The following is a 21,732-nucleotide window of genomic DNA, read 5'->3' as shown; positions in this document are numbered from 1 at the left end:
ATATGAAAGAGGAAACTGGTAGCATAACATAATGTTAAATCATCCATGGAGATCTGAACTGCACCATATCGTACACTCTGAATTCAAATGTTTAGGTTTTAAATGTTTTCCTGCCACAATTTTTACAGAGGTGCTGTTTTACACTTATAGAAGGCTCGACAGTAACATCAAATAAACACCACTGTCAATGTTAAAGAAGAAAACATTTAGATTTTAACACTGCTGTTAAACACTACTGACGATAAGCAGAACCATAAAATCAATCTATGTTGAATAGAACATTATTTGTAAATATATTTGCATTACTGTCATGCCCAACAAACTATTAGAAGGGCAGAGAAGGATCTCTAAATCTTTACACTCCCTAAGCCTGCAAAGATTTATAAATGTTCACAATTATGCAAACTGTAAACGGCCTTGTGATCTCTCACTTTCAAAACCTTGCCCATTCCTTGATGCCAAATTAGTAGGTTATATACTCAGAACCTTCATGTAAATTAACACAGACACAACTTACTTAACCTTTAGAATATGAGGCCCATGTTTTATTAGGCTATTTTCTAGGTTTCATTCAGTTTAAATGTAACTGTGGTACACATATAACAATCAGGGGGACTTACCCTCTATAGATATACTTTCATCAAGATGCTTTAAAGTATCAGAGAGTAATGCAGTTTAAAGATAGACCCAGTATAAACTCCTTATCCTGACCCTGATATCATATTTGTGCTTTTATTCTCCATAAACTTCACATACTGCGGGTGTTTCGGTCTGGCACTTCGTCTCATGTCTCTGAATGAATAACCCATTTTAATATGATTCAGGAAAATATGCGGATGTGTTGAGCTTGTGGTGTGTGAAAGAACATCAAACACTTTTTTTTACAAGAGCGGAGCCAAATCATGCATATTTAAATTAGAAGTAGAGGTAACAATGGTAACAAAGTACAAAATACTGCTGTTTATCATCTGCGACTGGTCATTTCCCAGTAATGCATTATGCAGAAAGCAGAGGTTGACCAGGTCAGCAGATAACAACAAATGATTCGTCAGCGGGCCTCTTCCAGTCCGAGAAACTATGTGTGGAACTAATATGTTTTCCCGACTGAATCTGCAGCCTAAAAGGTCTGAATTAAGGGTCGACCAATTATGGAAGCCATGATTCAGCATTTCTCTGTTCAGTATTTGAATCAGTATTTGAACTTGATTCCTTGCTGATCAAAGCACTTTTTGTTATATGTATGTTTTGTGAGAGATGAGGGAACAAAGAAGCACTCTTTCCTCTTCCACACCAAGAGGAGAAGCTCACTTTATTTTTTATTTTATTATATTGTTTATTATTGTTTATATTTTATTTTTTTATATTGTTCTAATATTCATTTAATAAAACTTGTAAGAGTTTTATTCTTGTAAATTTTCACACTACAAACATCAGATTTAAGGTAAACAAAAATCAGCCTCAAATATCAGTTATCAGTGTCCTTCATTACTAGTGATCAGTATCACTATCTAGAAAGACACCCATCGATTGACCCCTAGTCTGATTTTTTTATCTTTCCCATCAAAAACCTGTCAGTACAAAACTGTGTACATATCCAGGGCCTGCTCAAAAAAAAAACAAAAAAAAAAAACAACAACTATATCTCTCCAGGCCACCTTAAAATCTGCATTGAACCAAGGGATAATCAAATAAAGCTGAATCAGCCAAAATTATAAATTTTGGTAATGCAAGGCCGCCATCAGGGGACTTTGTAAGCTTTTAAGTCTAATCCTTCGTCTTTTCTTATTCCAAATAAATGCTGAAACTATGGACTTTAAACAGGTTATTATGGGGAGATTGTGGGATCATGGAGAACAGAAAGGAGAGTCTTGGGAGCTTATTCATTTTGACCCTTGAGATTCTGCCCTGAAGGAAGAGTTGTAAATCACCCCATCTCCGTAAATCCTGGGTGATTTTATTGATTAATGCAGAGTATTTTTAACAATACCATGTAGTGAAGGAAAAATCCAGATACGTTAGCTCAAAACCAACAGGAGTAGGGAGGACTAGAGGCTAAATCTGCTAGCACCTGTCAGAGGCATTGAGATTTTGACCAATTAATTTTATATCCACTTACACATCTAAAATCTTCAAACAGTTTAAGGCATTGATGGACAGAGACTGCTAGGTTGGTCAAACAGAACAGAATATCATCTGCATAAAGCCAGATGTATCATCGTGAAGCCTAATAGCAGAAATCATTTGATCCTGTTTTATGGCTTGAGCTAAAGGTTCTAAGAACAGAGGGAGTAAAGCAGATGAGAGAACACATCTATGTCTTGTGCCTCTGCTCAACTTGAACGGGTCAGATCTACAAACTCCTGTCAGGGAGGCAGCGGGGTTGGTATACAGGAGTGGTATCATACGGATAAAACATGGACCAAATCCAAATCACTCCATGACCAGCCAAAGATATTTCCATCCTACACGATCAAATGCCTTCTTCATGTCTAACGATAAGATGGCACGAGAATCCTTCGCAGACTTAGAATGATGTCCCTCAATGATATGGAAAAGACAACAAATGTTATCTGAGGCAAAACACCCCTTGAGAAAACCTGTTTGATAATAACTAATTAAATCTCCCACCACCTTAACGAGACGCCGAGACAGTACCTTGGAATATAGCTTTGCTTCTGTAGAGAGCAACAAAATTGGTCTATAACTTCAGATGACCCCTCCTTTTTCAAAATAAGTGAGATAAGAGCAGTGTTCAGGTCCCTAGGAAGACTGTTAGTTTCAGTGGCATATTTTAAAGAATTAAGAATTAAGGGTCCTCTTTGGTCATACTGACATTTGAAGTTCCGGGGGCAGGCCATCCAATACGGGAGCCTTACCCTTACACACTGACTCTAATGCAGTTCTCAAATCATTGAGTGTAAAAGAAAGCTCAAGAGAAAAACGCTGTTCCTCACATAAATGTGGAATTAAATTTAAAGTTTTCTAAGATCTGTTTACCCAAGGGATGTTGTAAGAGAGGTGAAAAAGCAGGATTGCATTTGTTGGGGTCATAAATTGAAGTAAAAACTAGCTTCACATTATTCCACATCCCTACTACATACACAACATGCCCTTCATTTCCAGTTTTCTACGCCATGGAGGAAAATTTAATATTTTGAAGTAGAACGACTCCTTTAGTCTTGTTAGTAGAGGAGGAATATGCTATAAGCTTAACATACTTATTCTGGCAGCAGGTAACATCCTGCCCTTAAATGGGATTCTTGTAAAAGTACATCAGCCCTTTTACGTGGAGGATAATCTAGACACTGAACCCTTTTCACAGGGGGGTTCAAGCCATTTACAGTACAAGAAATCACATCAAAATCCATGTGGGAGCAGGAACCAAAGGTCACACTCTAAGAAGAACAGGCAAAACAGTCAAAGAAAGCTTCCATCCAGACAATTGAAGAACGTAAAATAGCAAAAACCCTGGTAGTGCGAAATAAACCCTTGACAAACAAATAAACCCTCTAACTGACATTGCCTGCGGAGAGATTCCCGCCTGGAAAACAAAAAAAATGCAGAGCCATGCACTGAAACAGCAAGGCTGCTCAATCCTTCCCCAATCCAAGTGCCTTCCAATTTTACAAGTTTCATCCTCAAAACCAAGAGGCAATAAAAGACAAGCCTAGGTTCAGCCCTAACTAGACAAACTGCGTCATTTACTCTCCATAACCCTGGTTAGACGAGGCAACTTCCATCCGTGAGTTACCCTTGAGTGAAGCAACATAGTTCTCCAGGAGCGTGGGCGTCTTAAACAGCAGATGATCTTGGCCATGCAACATTTTGACTGTGGCGGGGTCCAGTAGAAAAGACTTGATTCCAAAATGAGTGAGATGTTCCCCTCTTCCGACATCGCTTTCCTTTTTTGTACTGTAGATTTGCTACAGTCAGGGAAGAACTGGAACACACCCGAACTGTCCTCATCCGAATGACAAGGAGCGACAGCACTAACCCCTTTCAGAATTGCCTGCCCTTGAAAAGAAGAAACTTGAAGATCAAGGTACGAGGCCTGTTTCTGGATGGGCCGTCACCACCACAGATACGAGGTGCCGTTAACATTAAAGTGTAAACAACAAATCTTTTCCTCACATAGTTCTTTACACGTAATGTGCTCTGCTATGTGCAGGTGTGGTTAATGTGATTTCTGTATTTAATATAAGCAAAACATTACTGTTTCCCTTTATTGTCACAACTTCTAAATCTGATTTTATGAGTCTCCTTAAAGTCATGCAACATTCATGAGCCTAACTGTCCCAGTTACAGTCAGAGCTTTTACTCTCCAACAAGGAGCTAGAATCTACATTTCTTTAATGTACATATAATCTGCATAAAGTTATTCCTGCTTGGTCTTAGTCTGACAGATTCCTCTCACCTCCACCACCATCTCTCCCTCATCTCATTTTATGTCTGTTTGGCTCTTTTAGTTTTATTCTGCTAGTTTATCTTACTGTCTTCTGAAAGACTTAGTTCTCTTAAAACTAAGTCTTAGTTAAGCTTGTAGTCTGCTTATGCAGATTGTTTGATCTGTTCAGATGAATCTTATTTTTCTATTTTGTTGTTAGTCTTTACCACCTTTTCCTCAAAACATGTATTCTATTTGTTGTTTCTGCTCTCGTGCTCCTGTAACACTCTCACTAGTCTTTAGATTTCATCTGTAACAATCTGGTCTTCTCTTTATGTTTTCTGCATTTTACCATCACAGACATGTTTATGTTAGCCAGCCTCATATAAAATTACCCAACAATACATATCCTGTAGTAAAAACAGGCAGAGTTTGTGTGTGTGTGTGTGTGTGTGTGTGTGTGTGTGTGTGTGAGACTTGGCTGGAACAGGATTTACAGTGTATGAAAGTGAGATAATACGAGTATATAAGCCTTCATAAAAGAGCTTCAAGAGCTGTTTCCAAAGGGCTCCTACAGTGGTGTACACAGAAATCAACCCAGCATGGAACAAGAGGAGCAGAAGAAGTGAACAGCCTTCAATGTTAAGACTTCCTCTAAGTTTGGCTCTGGTTTCTGTTCAAACCACGAGATACACTGATCAGGCATACCACTGTGTCTGATCCACTCGCACCAGCACAACACACACTAACACACCACCACGTCAGGGTTACTGCAGTGCTGAGAATGATCCACCCCCCAAATAGTACCTGCTCTGTGAGGGTCCATGGGGGTCCTGACAACTGAAGAACAGGGTAAAAGGGGCTAACAAAGTATCAGAGAAACAGATGGACTACAGTCTGTAACTGTAGAACTACAAAGTGCACCTATATAGTAAGTGGAGCTGATAAAATGGACAATGAGTGTAGAAACAAGGAGGAGGTCATAATGTTATACCTGATCGGTGCATGGTGTCAGATGTTCAGCTGTAACTGTGTACGTGTGTATTTGGGTGTATATTGAATTCTTCCTCTTATGTGACTGGAAATACAACAAATATTATGCTGGTCTGAACAATGAAGTCATTAAGGTGTATAACAGAACATGAAAGAAACATATTTATGAGAAAAGCAGTAAATCAGTCAGATTTAACTGGAACACAATCAGAGGGCCAACAGTGGTATTTTCTGAAGGTGCAGGAGTACCAATCTAAAAATGTGAAAAACACAAGAGTCCTATTCTGAGTCGACAACGTCATTAAACTGGTCACACTTTAATTCAGCCAAACTGTGTTGTTTCATCAGAAAACAGATGTTAGAAATTACATTTTGTGAAAGGACACATTTGTTTTATTATTTACTTGCTTAAAAATGTGTTCTATTTAAAATCAATCAGCCAAAATGACTACCTATCTGTAATGACCCAGGAGCATTTCATTCCATAATAACAGCACAAAGTGAGAATCAAATTTATGAAATAAAAAATGACCAAGAATGGCGGTCAGGTTTTGAATGAGCTCGTGCTGAAAATGGCTAGGTAGGTTGTGAAAATGACAATAATGACACAGACCTGTTATTGATCGGCTCTGAGTTTTAATAATATTAATGTATTTCATAAATGATTTGTTCATTTGGACAGATTCATATATTTATTATGTATTATGTTACATATTACTATGTTATATATGTTAAATACTAGCCACAAAATGTAGAATATAGACTAAAATTCACATGCTGTTACATTACCAGACAAGGACATCATCTATTAGAAAAAAATGTGATTTATTTTCAAATAGACGATGATGACTGACAGAGAGAATGAGAGAGAGAGGTGTGTGTGGGGGGGGTGCATGTGTGACAGAGACAGAGACAGAGAGACAGTGATAGTGTCTGAGTGTGTAGTGAGGGAGTGATCTTACCTCAGTTTCTCCAGTTTACAGTTTGGACTCTTCAGTCCCTCACAGAGCTTCTCCACTCCTGAATCCTGCAGTTCATTCTCACTCAGGTCCAGTTCTGTTAGTTTTGAGTTCTCTGAGCTGAGAGCTGAGGCCAGAACTGCACAGCTTTTGTCTGTGAGACCTTTACCACGCAGCCTGGAAGAGAAATGACGATACATCAGAACACTTCAATCTCTCTCACGCACACAAACATTAAAACGTTAATCTTTATCAACATGTTCTCTTAAAACACAGCAGGTTAAAATGTCAACTACTGCACAAATGAAACTACAAAACAGCATTAAGGCCACAAACATAACTGCTGTATTTATAGTTGTAGAACATACAAGATCGTGACATATTGAGAACTTGACCAAAGTGATATTTTCTAAATGGGTACTGTTATAGTTATACTGACTTTTTAATTTCATTTTTATTTTTTGTTTATTTGTTGCATTAATTAGTTTAGAATTTATGTATTTGTATGTTTATTTTCAATCTGAAAGTCCTGAAGAAATGTAAGAAAGGCACAAAGGGAACACTTTGTTTATCACAATTCACTGAAGCAGTGAAGTTCTGCCATCAGGGGGTAAACATTTGGATATGTAGGGTGGGAAACTGCATTTAACATGAAAAGACGTTCACATCAACTCCTAAAATATTCTGTCTGTCTCTATAATCAGGATTTAAATTATTAAAAAATGAAGTTCTGATTAGGGATGAATCAATACCAATACTGGAATTGGATATTGGGCTGATACCATGCCCATTTACTCATACTCATAAAAATTCACAGATACAACATTCCGATACCTGCTGATACCACGTGACGTAAGCCAAGTGTACGCTGCCACTAATAAACAAACGAGTTAAGCTGGCAGTGAAAGAGAATCTGCTCTCAGAGAGTCATTCCCAATACACTATCTATCTGTAAAGACACCATGCAGCACTATACCAATGTAAAATATGCTAATTAAGTGTCAATTTAAGTGAGAAGTACAATATCTACAGTATAGTTTTACTGACAAACAGTGCAGTATTGATAAAGTTATTGCAGATCTGTGTGTCATTTTCAAGCTGAGAGTTGTCAGTAAGTAAGAGAGCTTACAGAACTCTTTTAACTCTATCAAAAAGAGCGTCACCAGCGATTCAGTCTGATAATTTGGTGATGGCCATGTTAACTCATTGAACATCTGCGGCTAAAGGAGTTTGAGAGAGTGCATTTGCACATTGGCCACAGAAAGCTGTTTTTTCTGTGGCCAATGTGCAAATGCACTCTCTCAAACTCCTTTAGCCGCAGATGTTCAATGAGTTAACGTGGCCATCACCAAATTATCAGACTGAGTATGCTGTGATTCTGTCACTGTATAAAAAATGCTTCCTTTATTGTTCACTACATTTATTTTCAGTGTGAGCAGACAAACTTATTAAGAGTGATTTTCGGATCAGTAAGCCCTTATTATTGATTGGTTGCATATGTTCTCGCAGGTCTGTGCTGATGAGAGGTAATGTTGATGTTGGTCTGTGCTGATGAGAGGTAATGTTGATGTTGGTCTGTGCTGATGAGGAGTAATGTTCATGTTGGTCTGTGCTGATGGGGAGTAATGTTCATGTTGGTCTGTGCTGATGGAGAGTAATGTTCATGTTGGTCTGTGCTGATGAGGAGTAATGTTCATGTTGGTCTGTGCTGATGAGGAGTAATGTTCATGTTGGTCTGTGCTGATGAGGAGTAATGTTCATGTTGGTCTGTGCTGATGAAGAGAAATGTTCATGTAGGTCTGTGCTGATGGGGAGTAAGGTTCATGTTGGTCTGTGCTGATGGGGAGTAATGTTCATGTTGGTCTGCGCTGATGGGGAGTAATGTTCATGTTGGTCTGTGCTGATGGAGAGTAATGTTCATGTTGGTCTGTGCTGATGAGGAGTAATGTTCATGTTGGTCTGTGCTGATGAGGAGTAATGTTCATGTTGGTCTGTGCTGATGAAGAGAAATGTTCATGTTGGTCTGTGCTGACGGGGAGTAATGTTGATGCTGGTCTGTGCTGATTGGGAGTAATGTTCATGTTGGTCTGTGCTGACGGGGAGTAATGTTGATGTTGGTCTGTGCTGACGGGGAGTAATGTTGATGCTGGTCTGTGCTGATGGGGAGTAATGTTGATGTTGGTCTGTGCTGATGGGGAGTAATGTTGATGTTGGTCTGTGCTGATGGGGAGTAATGTTCACGTTTTTCTGTGCTGATGGGGAGTAATGTTCATGTTGGTCTGTGCTGATGGGGAGTAATGTTCATGCTGGTCTGTGCTGATGGGGAGTAATGTTCATGTTGGTCTGTGCTGATGAAGAGAAATGTTGATGTTGGTCTGTGCTGATGGGGAGTAATGTTGATGTTGGTCTGTGCTGATAGGGAGTAATGTTCATGTTGGTCTGTGCTGATGGGGAGTAATGTTCATGTTGGTCTGTGCTGATGGGGAGTAATGTTCATGTTGGTCTGTGCTGATGAAAAGAAATGTTGATGTTGGTCTGTGCTGATGGGGAGTAATGTTCATGTAGGTCTGTGCTGATGAAGAGAAATGTTCATGTTGGTCTGTGCTGATGAGGAGTAATGTTCATGTTGGTCTGTGCTGATGAGGAGTAATGTTCATGTTGGTCTGTGCTGACGGGGAGTAATGTTGATGTTGGTCTGTGCTGACGGGGAGTAATGTTGATGTTGGTCTGTGCTGATGGGGAGTAATGTTGATGTTGGTCTGTGCTGATGGGGAGTAATGTTCATGTTTTTCTGTGCTGATGGGGAGTAATGTTCATGTTGGTCTGTGCTGATGAAGAGAAATGTTGATGTTGGTCTGTGCTGATGGGGAGTAATGTTCATGTTGGTCTGTGCTGATAGGGAGTAATGTTCATGTTGGTCTGTGCTGATGGGGAGTAATGTTCATGTTGGTCTGTGCTGATGGGGAGTAATGTTCATGTTGGTCTGTGCTGATGGGGAGTAATGTTCATGTTGGTCTGTGCTGATGAAAAGAAATGTTGATGTTGGTCTGTGCTGATGGGGAGTAATGTTCATGTAGGTCTGTGCTGATGAAGAGAAATGTTCATGTTGGTCTGTGCTGATGAGGAGTAATGTTCATGTTGGTCTGTGCTGATGAGGAGTAATGTTCATGTTGGTCTGTGCTGATGGGGAGTAATGTTGATGTTGGTCTGTGCTGACGGGGAGTAATGTTGATGTTGGTCTGTGCTGATGGGGAGTAATGTTCATGTTGGTCTGTGCTGATGGGGAGTAATGTTGATGTTGGTCTGTGCTGATGGGGAGTAATGTTCATGTTTTTCTGTGCTGATGGGGAGTAATGTTCATGTTGGTCTGTGCTGATGAAGAGAAATGTTGATGTTGGTCTGTGCTGATGGGGAGTAATGTTCATGTTGGTCTGTGCTGATGAGGAGTAATGTTCATGTGGTCTGTGCTGATGGGGAGTAATGTTCATGTTGGTCTGTGCTGATGGGGAGTAATGTTCATGTTGGTCTGTGCTGATGAGGAGTAATGTTCATGTTGGTCTGTGCTGATGAGGAGGAATGTTCATGTTGGTCTGTGCTGATGGGGAGTAATGTTGATGTTGGTCTGTGCTGATGGGGAGTAATGTTCATGTTGGTCTGTGCTGATGAGGAGTAATGTTCATGTTGGTCTGTGCTGATAGGGAGTAATGTTCATGTTTGTCTGTGCTGATGAGGAGTAATGTTCATGTTGGTCTGTGCTGATGAAGAGAAATGTTCATGTTTGTCTGTGCTGATGAGGAGTAATGTTGATGTTGGTCTGTGCTGATGAAGAGAAATGTTCATGTTTGTCTGTGCTGATGAGGAGTAATGTTCATGTTGGTCTGTGCTGATGAAGAGAAATGTTCATGTTTGTCTGTGCTGATGAGGAGTAATGTTCATGTTTTTCTGTGCTGATGAGGAGTAATGTTGATGTTGGTCTGTGCTGATGAAGAGAAATGTTCATGTTTGTCTGTGCTGATGAGGAGTAATGTTCATGTTGGTCTGTGCTGATGAGGAGTAATGTTCATGTTGGTCTGTGCTGATGAGGAGTAATGTTCATGTTGGTCTGTGCTGATGGGGAGTAATGTTGATGTTGGTCTGTGCTGACGGGGAGTAATGTTGATGTTGGTCTGTGCTGATGGGGAGTAATGTTGATGTTGGTCTGTGCTGATGGGGAGTAATGTTGATGTTGGTCTGTGCTGATGGGGAGTAATGTTCATGTTGGTCTGTGCTGATGAGGAGTAATGTTCATGTAGGTCTGTGCTGATGAAGAGAAATGTTCATGTTGGTCTGTGCTGATGAGGAGTAATGTTCATGTTGGTCTGTGCTGATGAGGAGTAATGTTCATGTTGGTCTGTGCTGACGGGGAGTAATGTTGATGTTGGTCTGTGCTGACGGGGAGTACTGTTGATGTTGGTCTGTGCTGATGGGGAGTAATGTTGATGTTGGTCTGTGCTGATGGGGAGTAATGTGATGTTGGTCTGTGCTGATGGGGAGTAATGTTCATGTTTTTCTGTGCTGATGGGGAGTAATGTTCATGTTGGTCTGTGCTGATGAAGAGAAATGTTGATGTTGGTCTGTGCTGATGGGGAGTAATGTTCATGTTGGTCTGTGCTGATGAGGAGTAATGTTCATGTTGGTCTGTGCTGATGAGGAGTAATGTTCATGTGGTCTGTGCTGATGGGCGAGTAAACTAGAGTTATTTCTATAGTTTGTCGTGCAATGAGAAAGGGATAAATTAGTTAACCTTTTATTTGCAAAGTTGGTCTGTGCTGATGTAATAATGAGTTAATATGTTCAAATAGTTTGTTTATCTATTTGGCATAAGATAGTTAGGAAGAATTAGTTACATTTGATGTATGGTTAACTAACTGATGGGCTGAAAACTGATGAAAGGAAATGTTTTTATAAAGTTTGAATTAACGATAAATTGATTGTTGATATTCTAAGTTGACTGAATTTTGGAGTAATTGATATTATGTCTATACAGGGTCTTGTATGACTATAAGATTTGGGAGCATAATAGTTTTACCTTTGTATGGATCATGATGTACTGACATATGGGCGAGTATATATGTTAGCACATAAGATTGGTTTAAAACTTTAGTTGCTTAAACATAGAAAACATGAGAAAATAATATCCATTCAAAGGTTCTTTTATACTGTGCTTGATGATTAGTCATAGTTCAAATGTATAAAGTTGTGTCTTGTTGCGTGAATAAATGTAAGGAAGAAGGAATTGTTGATGTATTGGTTCTGAATGGAACGAGACTAGAAATGAAGAAATTTCTTAGTTTGTTCCTTGTGCTGATTTGACGAAATACGGATTTATAATGTTACATTAAAATGTTTGGGTCCTTGGCTGTACTGATCGATTTGGAGTAAATGATTTAGATGATTGGTAAAGTACTCTGTGCTGAATGTGGAGTTGAGTAAAATGTTGTATGTTGGATCTGTGCTTATAATTGATGTAGTACATATTCATGTTCCTATAAAATGAATGGATAATACTGAAATAGGCTGCTTAGGTGAATGAGTAAAAGGATGTACATGTTTTGGTTTCTTGTGACATAGAATGGAGAGTCATATAGTGTCATAAGGTTTTGGGATTAAACACATTTATATGCTGATGTGGTTGAGTAAATAAGTTCTCATAAAGGTTTTTTAGAAGTTTGTTTAGCTCTTTTTTGATTAGGGAAAGACTATGATCATATGTATTCCTAATAGTTGGTCTGTGCTGATGAGGAGTAATGTTCATGTTGGTCTGTGCTGATGAGGAGTAATGTTCATGTTTGTCTGTGCTGATGAGGAGTAATGTTCATGTTGGTCTGTGCTGATGAGGAGTAATGTTCATGTTGGTCTGTGCTGATGAGGAGGAATGTTCATGTTGGTCTGTGCTGATGAGGAGTAATGTTGATGTTGGTCTGTGCTGATGGGGAGTAATGTTCATGTTGGTCTGTGCTGATGAGGAGTAATGTTCATGTTGGTCTGTGCTGATGGGGAGTAATGTTCATGTTGGTCTGTGCTGATGGGGAGTAATGTTCATGTTGGTCTGTGCTGATGAGGAGTATTGTTCTTGTTGGTCTGTGCTGATGAGGAGTAATGTTGATGTTGGTCTGTGCTGATGAGGAGTAATGTTCATGTTGGTCTGTGCTGATGGGGAGTAATGTTCATGTTGGTCTGTGCTGATGGGGAGTAATGTTCATGTTGGTCTGTGCTGATGGGGAGTAATGTTCATGTTGGTCTGTGCTGATGAGGAGTAATGTTGATGTTGGTCTGTGCTGATGAGGAGTAATGTTCATGTTGGTCTGTGCTGATGGGAGTAATGTTCATGTTGTTCTGTGCTGATGGGGAGTAAGGTTCATGTTGGTCTGTGCTGATGGGGAGTAATGTTCATGTTGGTCTGTGCTGATGGAGAGTAATGTTGATGTTGGTCTGTGCTGATGAGGAGTAATGTTGATGTTGGTCTGTGCTGATGTGGAGTAATGTTGATGTTGGTCTGTGCTGATGTGGAGTAATGTTGATGTTGGTCTGTGCTGATGGGAGTAATGCTCATGTTGACCACTTTTTGTGTCTTTATTAATATTTTAACTTCTCTATATGTTCAAGATAAGACTGTCTGTTTAAAGAAACAGTATATGACTGAGAACCCATTGGGAGCTGTTTATGACAGCTATCTTTAAAATACTATGTAAAATCTCTGACTGTCCTGAAACAAACTTAATTCTAAAGTTGTGAATGTTATTGATGCTTTGGTACCGATGAAAACCAAAACAATTTTTGGTAAAGTAGCCTGGTAATAAAAGCTCAGAAAAGTGAATGCAGGAAAGCCAAGCATAAATGGAGACACACTAAACTTCAAATTTACTATGACATTTATAAAGACAGAGTAAATAAATATAAGTTAGATGTACACAAAGCCAGACAGACTTACTTCACTAACATTCTTAATAAAAACATTAATAATGCCTGCACCTTTTTCACAATGACTGACAGAATAACACACAGGACGACCGGAACTCTTTTCTGAGGATAAATGTATTAAATTTGCAGCTTTCTTGAGAAATAAAATTCTAAAGGTCAGACAGGCAATCAGCACTACTCCTTCTTTAAACAGAGCAGGTCAGCATGTACTGCCTTAAAATAACAAGGTATGTAGTACGTCCAGATTCATTGCCACTGACCTGAAATCACTCTGCATCCCGCTACCTGACTACTGCAGTGGTCTCTTACTGGCCTTCTCAAGACCACAATCAGACTTTCAGCTTATTTAATATGCAGCTGCTAGAATGCTTATGAAAACTAAGAGATCTGATCACATCACTCCAATCCTCCAGTCACTGCACTGACTGCAAATTAAGTACAGAAGTTCTTCCAATTATATATAAGTAGTGAACTGATCACGCTGGACCGGTCAGTTAGTAGAGCACAGAGTCAGACCCAAACAGGGTGAGGCAGCATTCAGTCATTATGCTGCCAACTGCTGGAACAAACTGAGTTCAGTAACAAACTGGGTTCCTGTACAAGCATGACTGTAAGCCAGATTCTATCAGTTCTGAGAGCTCATCGGTGGAGTCACTCCTAAAATCTAACAAATATAGATAAATGCTTCAGACAATCTGCACAAAATCTGAACCACAGAACGCGGTCATTAACTGGGCTGGTGGTGATTGTGCAGTAATGACTGAGCCGCGGACAGTTCAAACAAACGGGCACGCGCTCATCACCCCTTACTAACAGGCTTAGCTCAGGGGTCACAACTGAAATGAGAAAAGAAGAGCCATTTTGTCCTTTTAACAAAATGAAACCACCTTGGGAGCCACAACATTTTATATCCATGGTACCATCAGGGTTGTAAGTATGTCTCAGTATGTGCTGATAGTACAGGCTAAAAATATAAACGCAAACTCAGACTTACTTTGCTCTGCTTTAAACTTTAGCTCAGCTATAGCTGCTTTTCTCACAACTCCGTGAGGTTCTTGTAAAATGTCTCTCAATGTTCGACTTTTTACGAGGCTGAAGTCACTTCTCATTCACCTGCTTCTCGTTTGAATTGTCCCGTTCCACCTTAAATGGTGCCTGAGGCGCCAGGTTGTACTGCTGCGCCATTTAAGGTGGAACGGGACAAGTCGAACGAGAAGCTGGGGAATGAGAAGCGACTTCGGCTTCAGGAGTTGTTGCAGATTAAACATATCAGCTGAGTGATTAATAAATGCAAATAAGTCCACTCATCTCCAAATTATCGATGTTTGTCTTAAATGTCTCTCTTTGCCGTTTCGTTATCTGCGTTGCTGTGTGTCCAGCAGTCTGCGCTGATCTTCAGCGTTAAAGGGTGAATTAGCAGTTCTACATTAACTCCAGTGATTAAGACCATTTATTGTGAAAACTGTGTTAGAACTGTGTGTTATAATGATTTTACAGCAAAGGAGGATTATTATGATATTTTACCTAAAAATCTAGTTCTGCTGTGAAGCCACAGCAGCTCTGCAGCAGCAGAGATTATTCAGGCCTGATTCACCCCAAACAGAGCCAGAGTCACTGATGAGGATTTTGAGGCTAAAGTGTTGCTGAAGTTTAAAGAACTCTGAATGTCGTGTCTGTACAGATCTTACTGAAATGTTTAGATTGAATTCTCTGGTTTGTATTTGGTTATTTTTGTTGATTTTTGTTACGAAAAAACTGAAATGATTGATTTTGCCTTTACTTCGTCTAACTTTGTGTTGGATATCACAGCTTTGATTGTGTAAGTTTGATTGTTGGTTACACTTAAACTCACTTTTTGGTGACTTTTCGTATATTTGCAGCTTTTCAGTTGTATGTTTCTTTCTGGCTCATGATTAAATGCAGTGTCTTGTTCACACTGTCAGTTGGGCTTGTCTGGTGTGTCAGGTGGAGATTCACAAACATTCTGACAATCGCGCTTTGAAAGTAGCTAAAAAGTAGTGCACTACTTTTCAAAAAGTAGCTAAAAAGTAGCCACTACTTTTTCTGGAAAAGTAGCTAAATTGTAGCTGCTACAAATTTTGGGAAAGTAGCTACAAATTTTTCAGTAGCTGTCCCAACCCTGGTGCTTAGCCAGCATTGTAGAAACCTCAGTGAATGTTCAACTGGTGGTGTCTTTATGCAAACAGTCCTGGGTTCTTAACTGGCCTTAGAGAAAAGCACAGCACCTTTTCTGATAGCACTGTTTTAAAACTCTTTACTGCTGTCCTTATTACTGATCTGTCCAAAGCCTTCATCACTGGTTAGGATTCCCTACTTCTAAGAAGCTTACAAAACACTGTTTTTGATGAAAATGCTACTAACCAGGTCCTAAATGACCGTTCTGATAGGCAACAGTGTATAGCTCTGAGACACCATAAATCAGAATTACTGCCCAATACAAAAAGGTTCCCGCAACGTTCAATCACAGGCCCAGTTTTGCTCAATATATATTTATGATGTTGCCACCTCCACCCTAGACTTAATGCTGTGAACACTATTTTATATTGTTATGTAATATTTTATATTGTAATGCTGATTTTGTTGATGCAGCAGCAGAAAAACTGCAGCACGCTATCAGTGCCTTTCAGATTTCTCATTATGAGTGCAAATTATTTTAAAATGCAAAGAAAACTACATTTATCTTGTTTTCCAGATCTTCCAGTACAGATTTTAACAATGAATATCACTGTCATGTGTGGATCTTGCAGTGAAAGAGTCACTGAGTATACGTATCTTAGCATATGGCTGGATGATTAACTCAATCTAAAATACTGTATCTGTGAGCAGATTAAAAAATGAAGGTAAAAACTATATTTTTCCTACACTGAAATAAACTGTTTCTCCCAATGTGCACTAGGAAAAAAGATCACTGAGACACTTTACTATCTTCTCTGACTACAGTGATGTAATTTATACACATGAGTAGCTTAAAACCCAGAGATTGAATGGGTCACTCAGCTCTAAAATTCATCACTGATGACCATCACAGCACTCATCACTGTAGACTGGATGAAGAGCTGGTTGGTCCTCCAGCGTGGCAGGAAATGCATGGCTTCTGTTTATTTACTGGCATTGTTCAGTCACACGCCATCTAATATTACATCTGCACCCTCTGTAAATAAGATAAATGACCAGACTAAATGACTGGATGACCCCTCAGCTGCTTTTAGCTGCAGTGCACCAGCCAGCCAGTTGGATTGGTTCAGACATTTCACTTTCAGTCTGTTCTCACCTAAATAAATCTATGTTCCCCCACTTTTAACCCAAAATTTATCACAGCCGCCACCGGACATTCCAGTACAAATTCAAGCAAGGCTCCAAGGCACGAATCTCCAAAATACTTGCAATATTGAGTAAAATGTTTTGTTTATAGTTAATAATATTTATATTATAAATATACATTTGTACATTTTATGTTACTATTAAACATTAAATAATATTGAGCTTACAGACAAGACACTATTTCTAAATACTTATAAGAGCACTTTATTTACACATAATCACTATTTACACATAATCACACGGCTCAGAAGAATTTTCTCTTGGAAACCCTGTTTAAAGTCCAGGCTCCTCCCCTGACAGCCTGCAGATGCAGCAGGGTAGAAGCCCTTTCCTCTCAGCCTCTACACTTCTTTGAGCTTTTATGGGTAATTAAAATTTATGGGTGATCATAATTTGAAAATGTAAAGTGTTTGTTTAGTGTTTGCTGTATGTGGGGTTTGTATTTGGATGTTTTACAGTACAGAGTGTGTGTGCATCTCTGCTCTGTGTGTGATTCTGAGTGATTTGCTCATGTGAGTTTTTCAGTGAAGAGTTTTCTCTGTTAAAGGTTTAGAGAATAGAGTTTATGGTAATGAGCCACATGTTTGTAGTTTTGGGAAATGTGTGTAATAAGTGTGTGAGTGTGCGTGTGCGTCAGTGTGTGTGTGTGTGTGTGCGATTCTGAGCTTGATGTGTTCACATATAAACTGAAAACCATGACTCAGAGATCTGAGTCATGTAACTGTGTGTTTTAGAACTGTCTACAACTGAATTTTTGAGTCAAAAAAGTAGTGGTTTAACTTAAAGAGTGTCGAAACATTTGCACATTTCATTTTGTTTACTTATTTCAATATTATAGATTCAGTAAATAAATCACTAATATGCAATAAAGGTCTGTCATTTTTAAGTTAGTCAGACTGAGATATTATATTAACTTGTTTACACTTAGAAAATGAACAAAACACTAATGTGACCAGGGGTGCTCACACTTTTGCATACAACTGTAGTATAGAATGGAAATACTCACACAACTTCAGAGCGAGATTCCAGAATTCGCTGCAGCTTTTTCCTTAATTCCTGTAGTGAGACTTTTCTTAGATGGTTTAGCAAACCAGTCTCCACTGACGAGTCTTCACACTGCATCTCTTCAGGCTTCAAAACTTTTATGACTGACAGGAAGATCAAGATAAAAAACAGATTTAAAGAAGTAATATATATATGTTTGCACATTAAATGCAAATGGCTGAGAGTCCAAAACTGTTTAATTTTAGAATTTCTCCTGAAAACAATTCAAAAGCGTGCATATTATTTATAACACACCAATCAACACTGACTTTTCAGTCTCTGAAAATATACTAAAATACATATTAATTTTAATATTAACAAATAATTAATGAAGATTAAAACTAAGATTAGGAGTCTATCCTTCTTTAACAAATGGTTTATTTGCTGATGACTGAAAAAAAATTTGACCTGGAAAGAATTAAATAACATCAAATAATATTCAATAACAATAAAATAATAAGATTCTGAAATTGTGTTGACTCTTATTTTCCTTTTCCTTTATTAATTATTAATCCTGTGAATAGCTTCATTATTAGTGCTCTACTGTAATCTAGTTTATTATCTTTCTCTTATTTCTGTTTGTGTTTCTTGTTCACTGCTTTGGCAGCAGTGTTACCAAAACTTAATATCATCTTATTACTGCACTGAGAGAGAGAGAGAGAGAGAGAGAGAGAGAGAGAGAGAGTATGTGTGAGTGAGAGAGACAGACAGAGACAGAGAGAGAGAGAGAGTATGTGTGAGTGAGAGAGACAGATAGAGACAGAGAGAGAGAGTATGTGTGAGTGAGAGAGAGAGAGAGAGAGAGAGAGAGAGAGAGAGAGTATGTGTGAGTGAGAGAGAGAGTGAGAGAGAGAGAGAGTGAGAGTATGTGTGAGTGAGAGAGAGAGTGAGAGAGAGAGAGAGAGAGAGTGAGAGTATGTGTGAATGAGAGAGAGAGAGAGTGAGAGAGTATGTGTGAGGGAGGGAGAGAGAGAGAGAGTGAGTATGTGTGAGGGAGAAAGAGAGAGAGAGAGAGAGAGAGAGAGAGAGAGAGAGAGTGAAATACTGAAATATGTAGTATTTTGATTGTAATAAACCTAAAGGACTTTAACATCTTACAGTTCCTCATAATATTTTACTTACAATGAAAAAAAAAATCTGAGAAGAAAAGCAGCAGCTCTGTGGAAACTTCAGATAAACAGTCTTTATCTGTTCTGGAGTCACTACAGCTGAATATGTTACTCTAAAGACGACGTCCTGATTTTTGAGGTCAGCATTTGTTTTTACATGTTATCTCAAAATATAACCAACAAAACCAGCAGTGACTGTTCACCCTCATCTGCCCTCTGCTCTACAGAGACCTGACCTCCTGATCTGACCCCAGACAGCGCGCTGGACCGACACGGCTTCCAGCTGCACAGAGCAGACAGAGACACAGAGCTAACCAGCAAAGCTAGAGGAGGAGGAATCTGCTCCTGTGTCAGTGAACGCTGGTGTGAAGACGTCACAGTACTGATAAAAACACGCACCTAGAGGTTTTCACTGTTCTTCAGCTGTAAACTGTTCTACTCTCCAAGAGAGGTTTCATCTTTCACACTGGTCAGTATTTATGCTACACTGGAAAGGCGTATGAGAGATGTGTGGAAACTGCTGGCTGATTAGATAAGAATAGTAGAAAGAGAGAATCTGGACTCACGGCTCATCATTCAGGGAGACTTCAACAGCACAAATCTAACAAAGCAGAAAGAGAGAATCCAGATGCGCTGCTCATCAGTTTGAGAGACGTTGACAGCGTGAACATAACGAGGAAAGTGCTGAAGCACACACAGCATGTCACTTGTACCACAAGAGCAGGGAACAGTTTTGATCATTACTACTCCACTGTTAAAAATACCTATCACACGCGTCTCGTTCACCTCATCCCAACCTACAGGCAGAAAACTCAAAACCAGCAAGCTTGTCCAACAAATTGGACTGTTTCTGAAGAGGCGCCAGACGGACTTGATGAATACACAGATACTGTGACGTCATATATGGGTTTCTGTGAGGACAGCTGCATTTCAAATATGGCACAGGTGAAATACAGCAATGATAAACCAGGTTTTCAGCTTCAGAGGGAAAAGGAGGCAGCATTCAGGAGTGGAGACAGAATTCTCTACAAAGAAGCCAAACAAAGGTTGGACAAACAGATTAAAACAGCAAAGAAAAACTGAAAAGCCACATAACTGCTACTGACCCAGCGTCGGTCTGTAAAGGCCTCCAAGAGAGAAACCAGCTACAACGTGAAAAAACTCCTCTTTTTCTGAGTGACCACCAGCTCAACAACCTGAATGAGTTCTACTGCAGATTTAAACACACAGTCTTCAGCCTCTCTCCCCCAGTCCCAACCCACCTCCCCCACCCTGGCTCTCTCGCCTCTACCCCGCCCTCATCTCACCATCAACTAGCAGGACGTTAACAGGCTTTTCAGCAGACAGAAGGTAAGAAAGGCTCCAGGGCCAGACTGAGTCTCTCCATCCACCCTAAAGCACTGCTGTGACCAACTAGAACAAATTTTCACAAACATCTTCAACAAGTCACTGGAACTTTTCTCTGTTCCCTCACACTTCAAAACCTCCACTATCATTCCAGTCCCCCAAAAAACAATTATCACTGGACTGAATGACTAGAGGCCAGCAGCCCTGACCTCTGTAGTCATGAACGCCTGGTTCTATCCCATCTGAAGCCTATTACAAACTTTCTGCTGGATCCCCTGCAGTTTTCATACAGAGCTGTCAGTGCCAGATCACATCTGCTGGTGGATCATGGATTTCCTGACAAGCAGGAGACAGCAGGTGTGGCTAGGAAAACACATGCCATATACCAGGATCATCAGTGCTGGAGTACCACAAGGTTGATCTCACTCCTCCTTTTCAGTCTGTACACCAACGACTGCATCTCTAAGGAACCAGCTGTGAAGATCCTGAAGTTTGCAGATGACACCACTGTGGTGGGCCTCACAGTGAATGATGAGTCTGCCTAAAGAAAGGGAGTTGAGCAGCTGGTCTCCTGGGGCAGCAGCAACCACCTGCTGCTCAACATGCAAAAGAGCGTAGAGATGGTGGTGGACTTCAGGTGCAACTCCCCCTCCCTATCACCCCGACCCCTCCCTATCCACCCCACCCCCCCCACAGGAAAACAGCAGAGAATGTTGTTCCTGAGACAGCTGAAGAAATTCAACCTCCCGCAGTGTCTGATGATCCAGTTCTACACAGCGATCATCAAGTCCGTCCTCACATCATTCACCACTACCACAGAACTCCAGAGCGCAATCAGGACAGTGGAGAGGGTCACTGGATGTATCTGCCAAAGCTTCAGGACATCCACAGCAGGATGACTAAGCACACCGGCAAAACTACAGCTGACCCCTCTCATCCTGGACATCACCTCTTTCAGACTCGCCCCTCTGGTAGAAGATTCAGGGCCATCAAAACCAGCACAACCAGACATGCTAACAGGTTTTTCCCCAGAGCTGCAGCTCATAAACCAAAGTGGACACTCACACTTTATACTGACCATCAAACCTCCTCACTGTACTACAGTAACTCCTCCATAACTGTACAAATATTAATACCATTCTGTAAAATTCTGTATATAATAGTTATTACAGTGTCTGTCTACTCAAATCTGCGTACATAGTATATATGTAGATATTTATATCTGCATATGCAGATATCCACACATCTCTTTAGCTCAATACATCAGATCTGTATTATTCTTCTTTAACAGTTCTGACTGTGAATTGATCCTCTGCTGTTTCACTGTTTACATGTGTGGATCTCCTTACACTGATTCAGTGGATCATACAGTATCAGATAAACTTCAGATTCTCTGATTAAATAAATGGAAACAGTAAGAAAATAAAATCTCCACTTTACCTTTGTTCAGTTCTTCCTTTTCTGGCCTTTCTGTAAACAGAGAAGATTAAGAATGAACACGAGCACACATGAAGAGAAAATCAGCAGGTGTTGATCTGTTTTCAAGGTAGCAGCTGTTTGTAGAGTTAGTTACTGTTCATATTCTCACACTGTG

The 21,732-nt window shown here is 39.8% G+C and overlaps 1 protein-coding gene across 1 annotated transcript in view; it reads right to left on the bottom strand.

Annotated features, from left to right (window-relative positions):
• Positions 1 to 21,732, bottom strand: part of LOC118801189 (ribonuclease inhibitor-like) — a 54,847-nt gene that overhangs the window by 20,589 nt on the left and 12,526 nt on the right. The window contains exons 2-4 of the mRNA XM_036561362.1: positions 21,579 to 21,608; positions 17,645 to 17,786; positions 6,340 to 6,513 (exon numbers count right to left, since the gene is read on the bottom strand). Of these exons, the coding sequence (XP_036417255.1) occupies positions 6,340 to 6,513; positions 17,645 to 17,760 (290 nt within the window). The 5' untranslated portion in view covers positions 17,761 to 17,786; positions 21,579 to 21,608. The remainder of the gene's footprint in view (positions 1 to 6,339; positions 6,514 to 17,644; positions 17,787 to 21,578; positions 21,609 to 21,732) is intronic.

Source organism: Colossoma macropomum, unplaced genomic scaffold (assembly GCF_904425465.1).
Source record: "Colossoma macropomum unplaced genomic scaffold, Colossoma_macropomum, whole genome shotgun sequence".
Classification (NCBI taxonomy): Eukaryota; Metazoa; Chordata; class Actinopteri; order Characiformes; family Serrasalmidae; genus Colossoma; species Colossoma macropomum.
The sequence above is the reverse complement of the archived record's forward strand: the minus strand, read 5'-3'. Positions and strand labels throughout refer to the sequence as shown.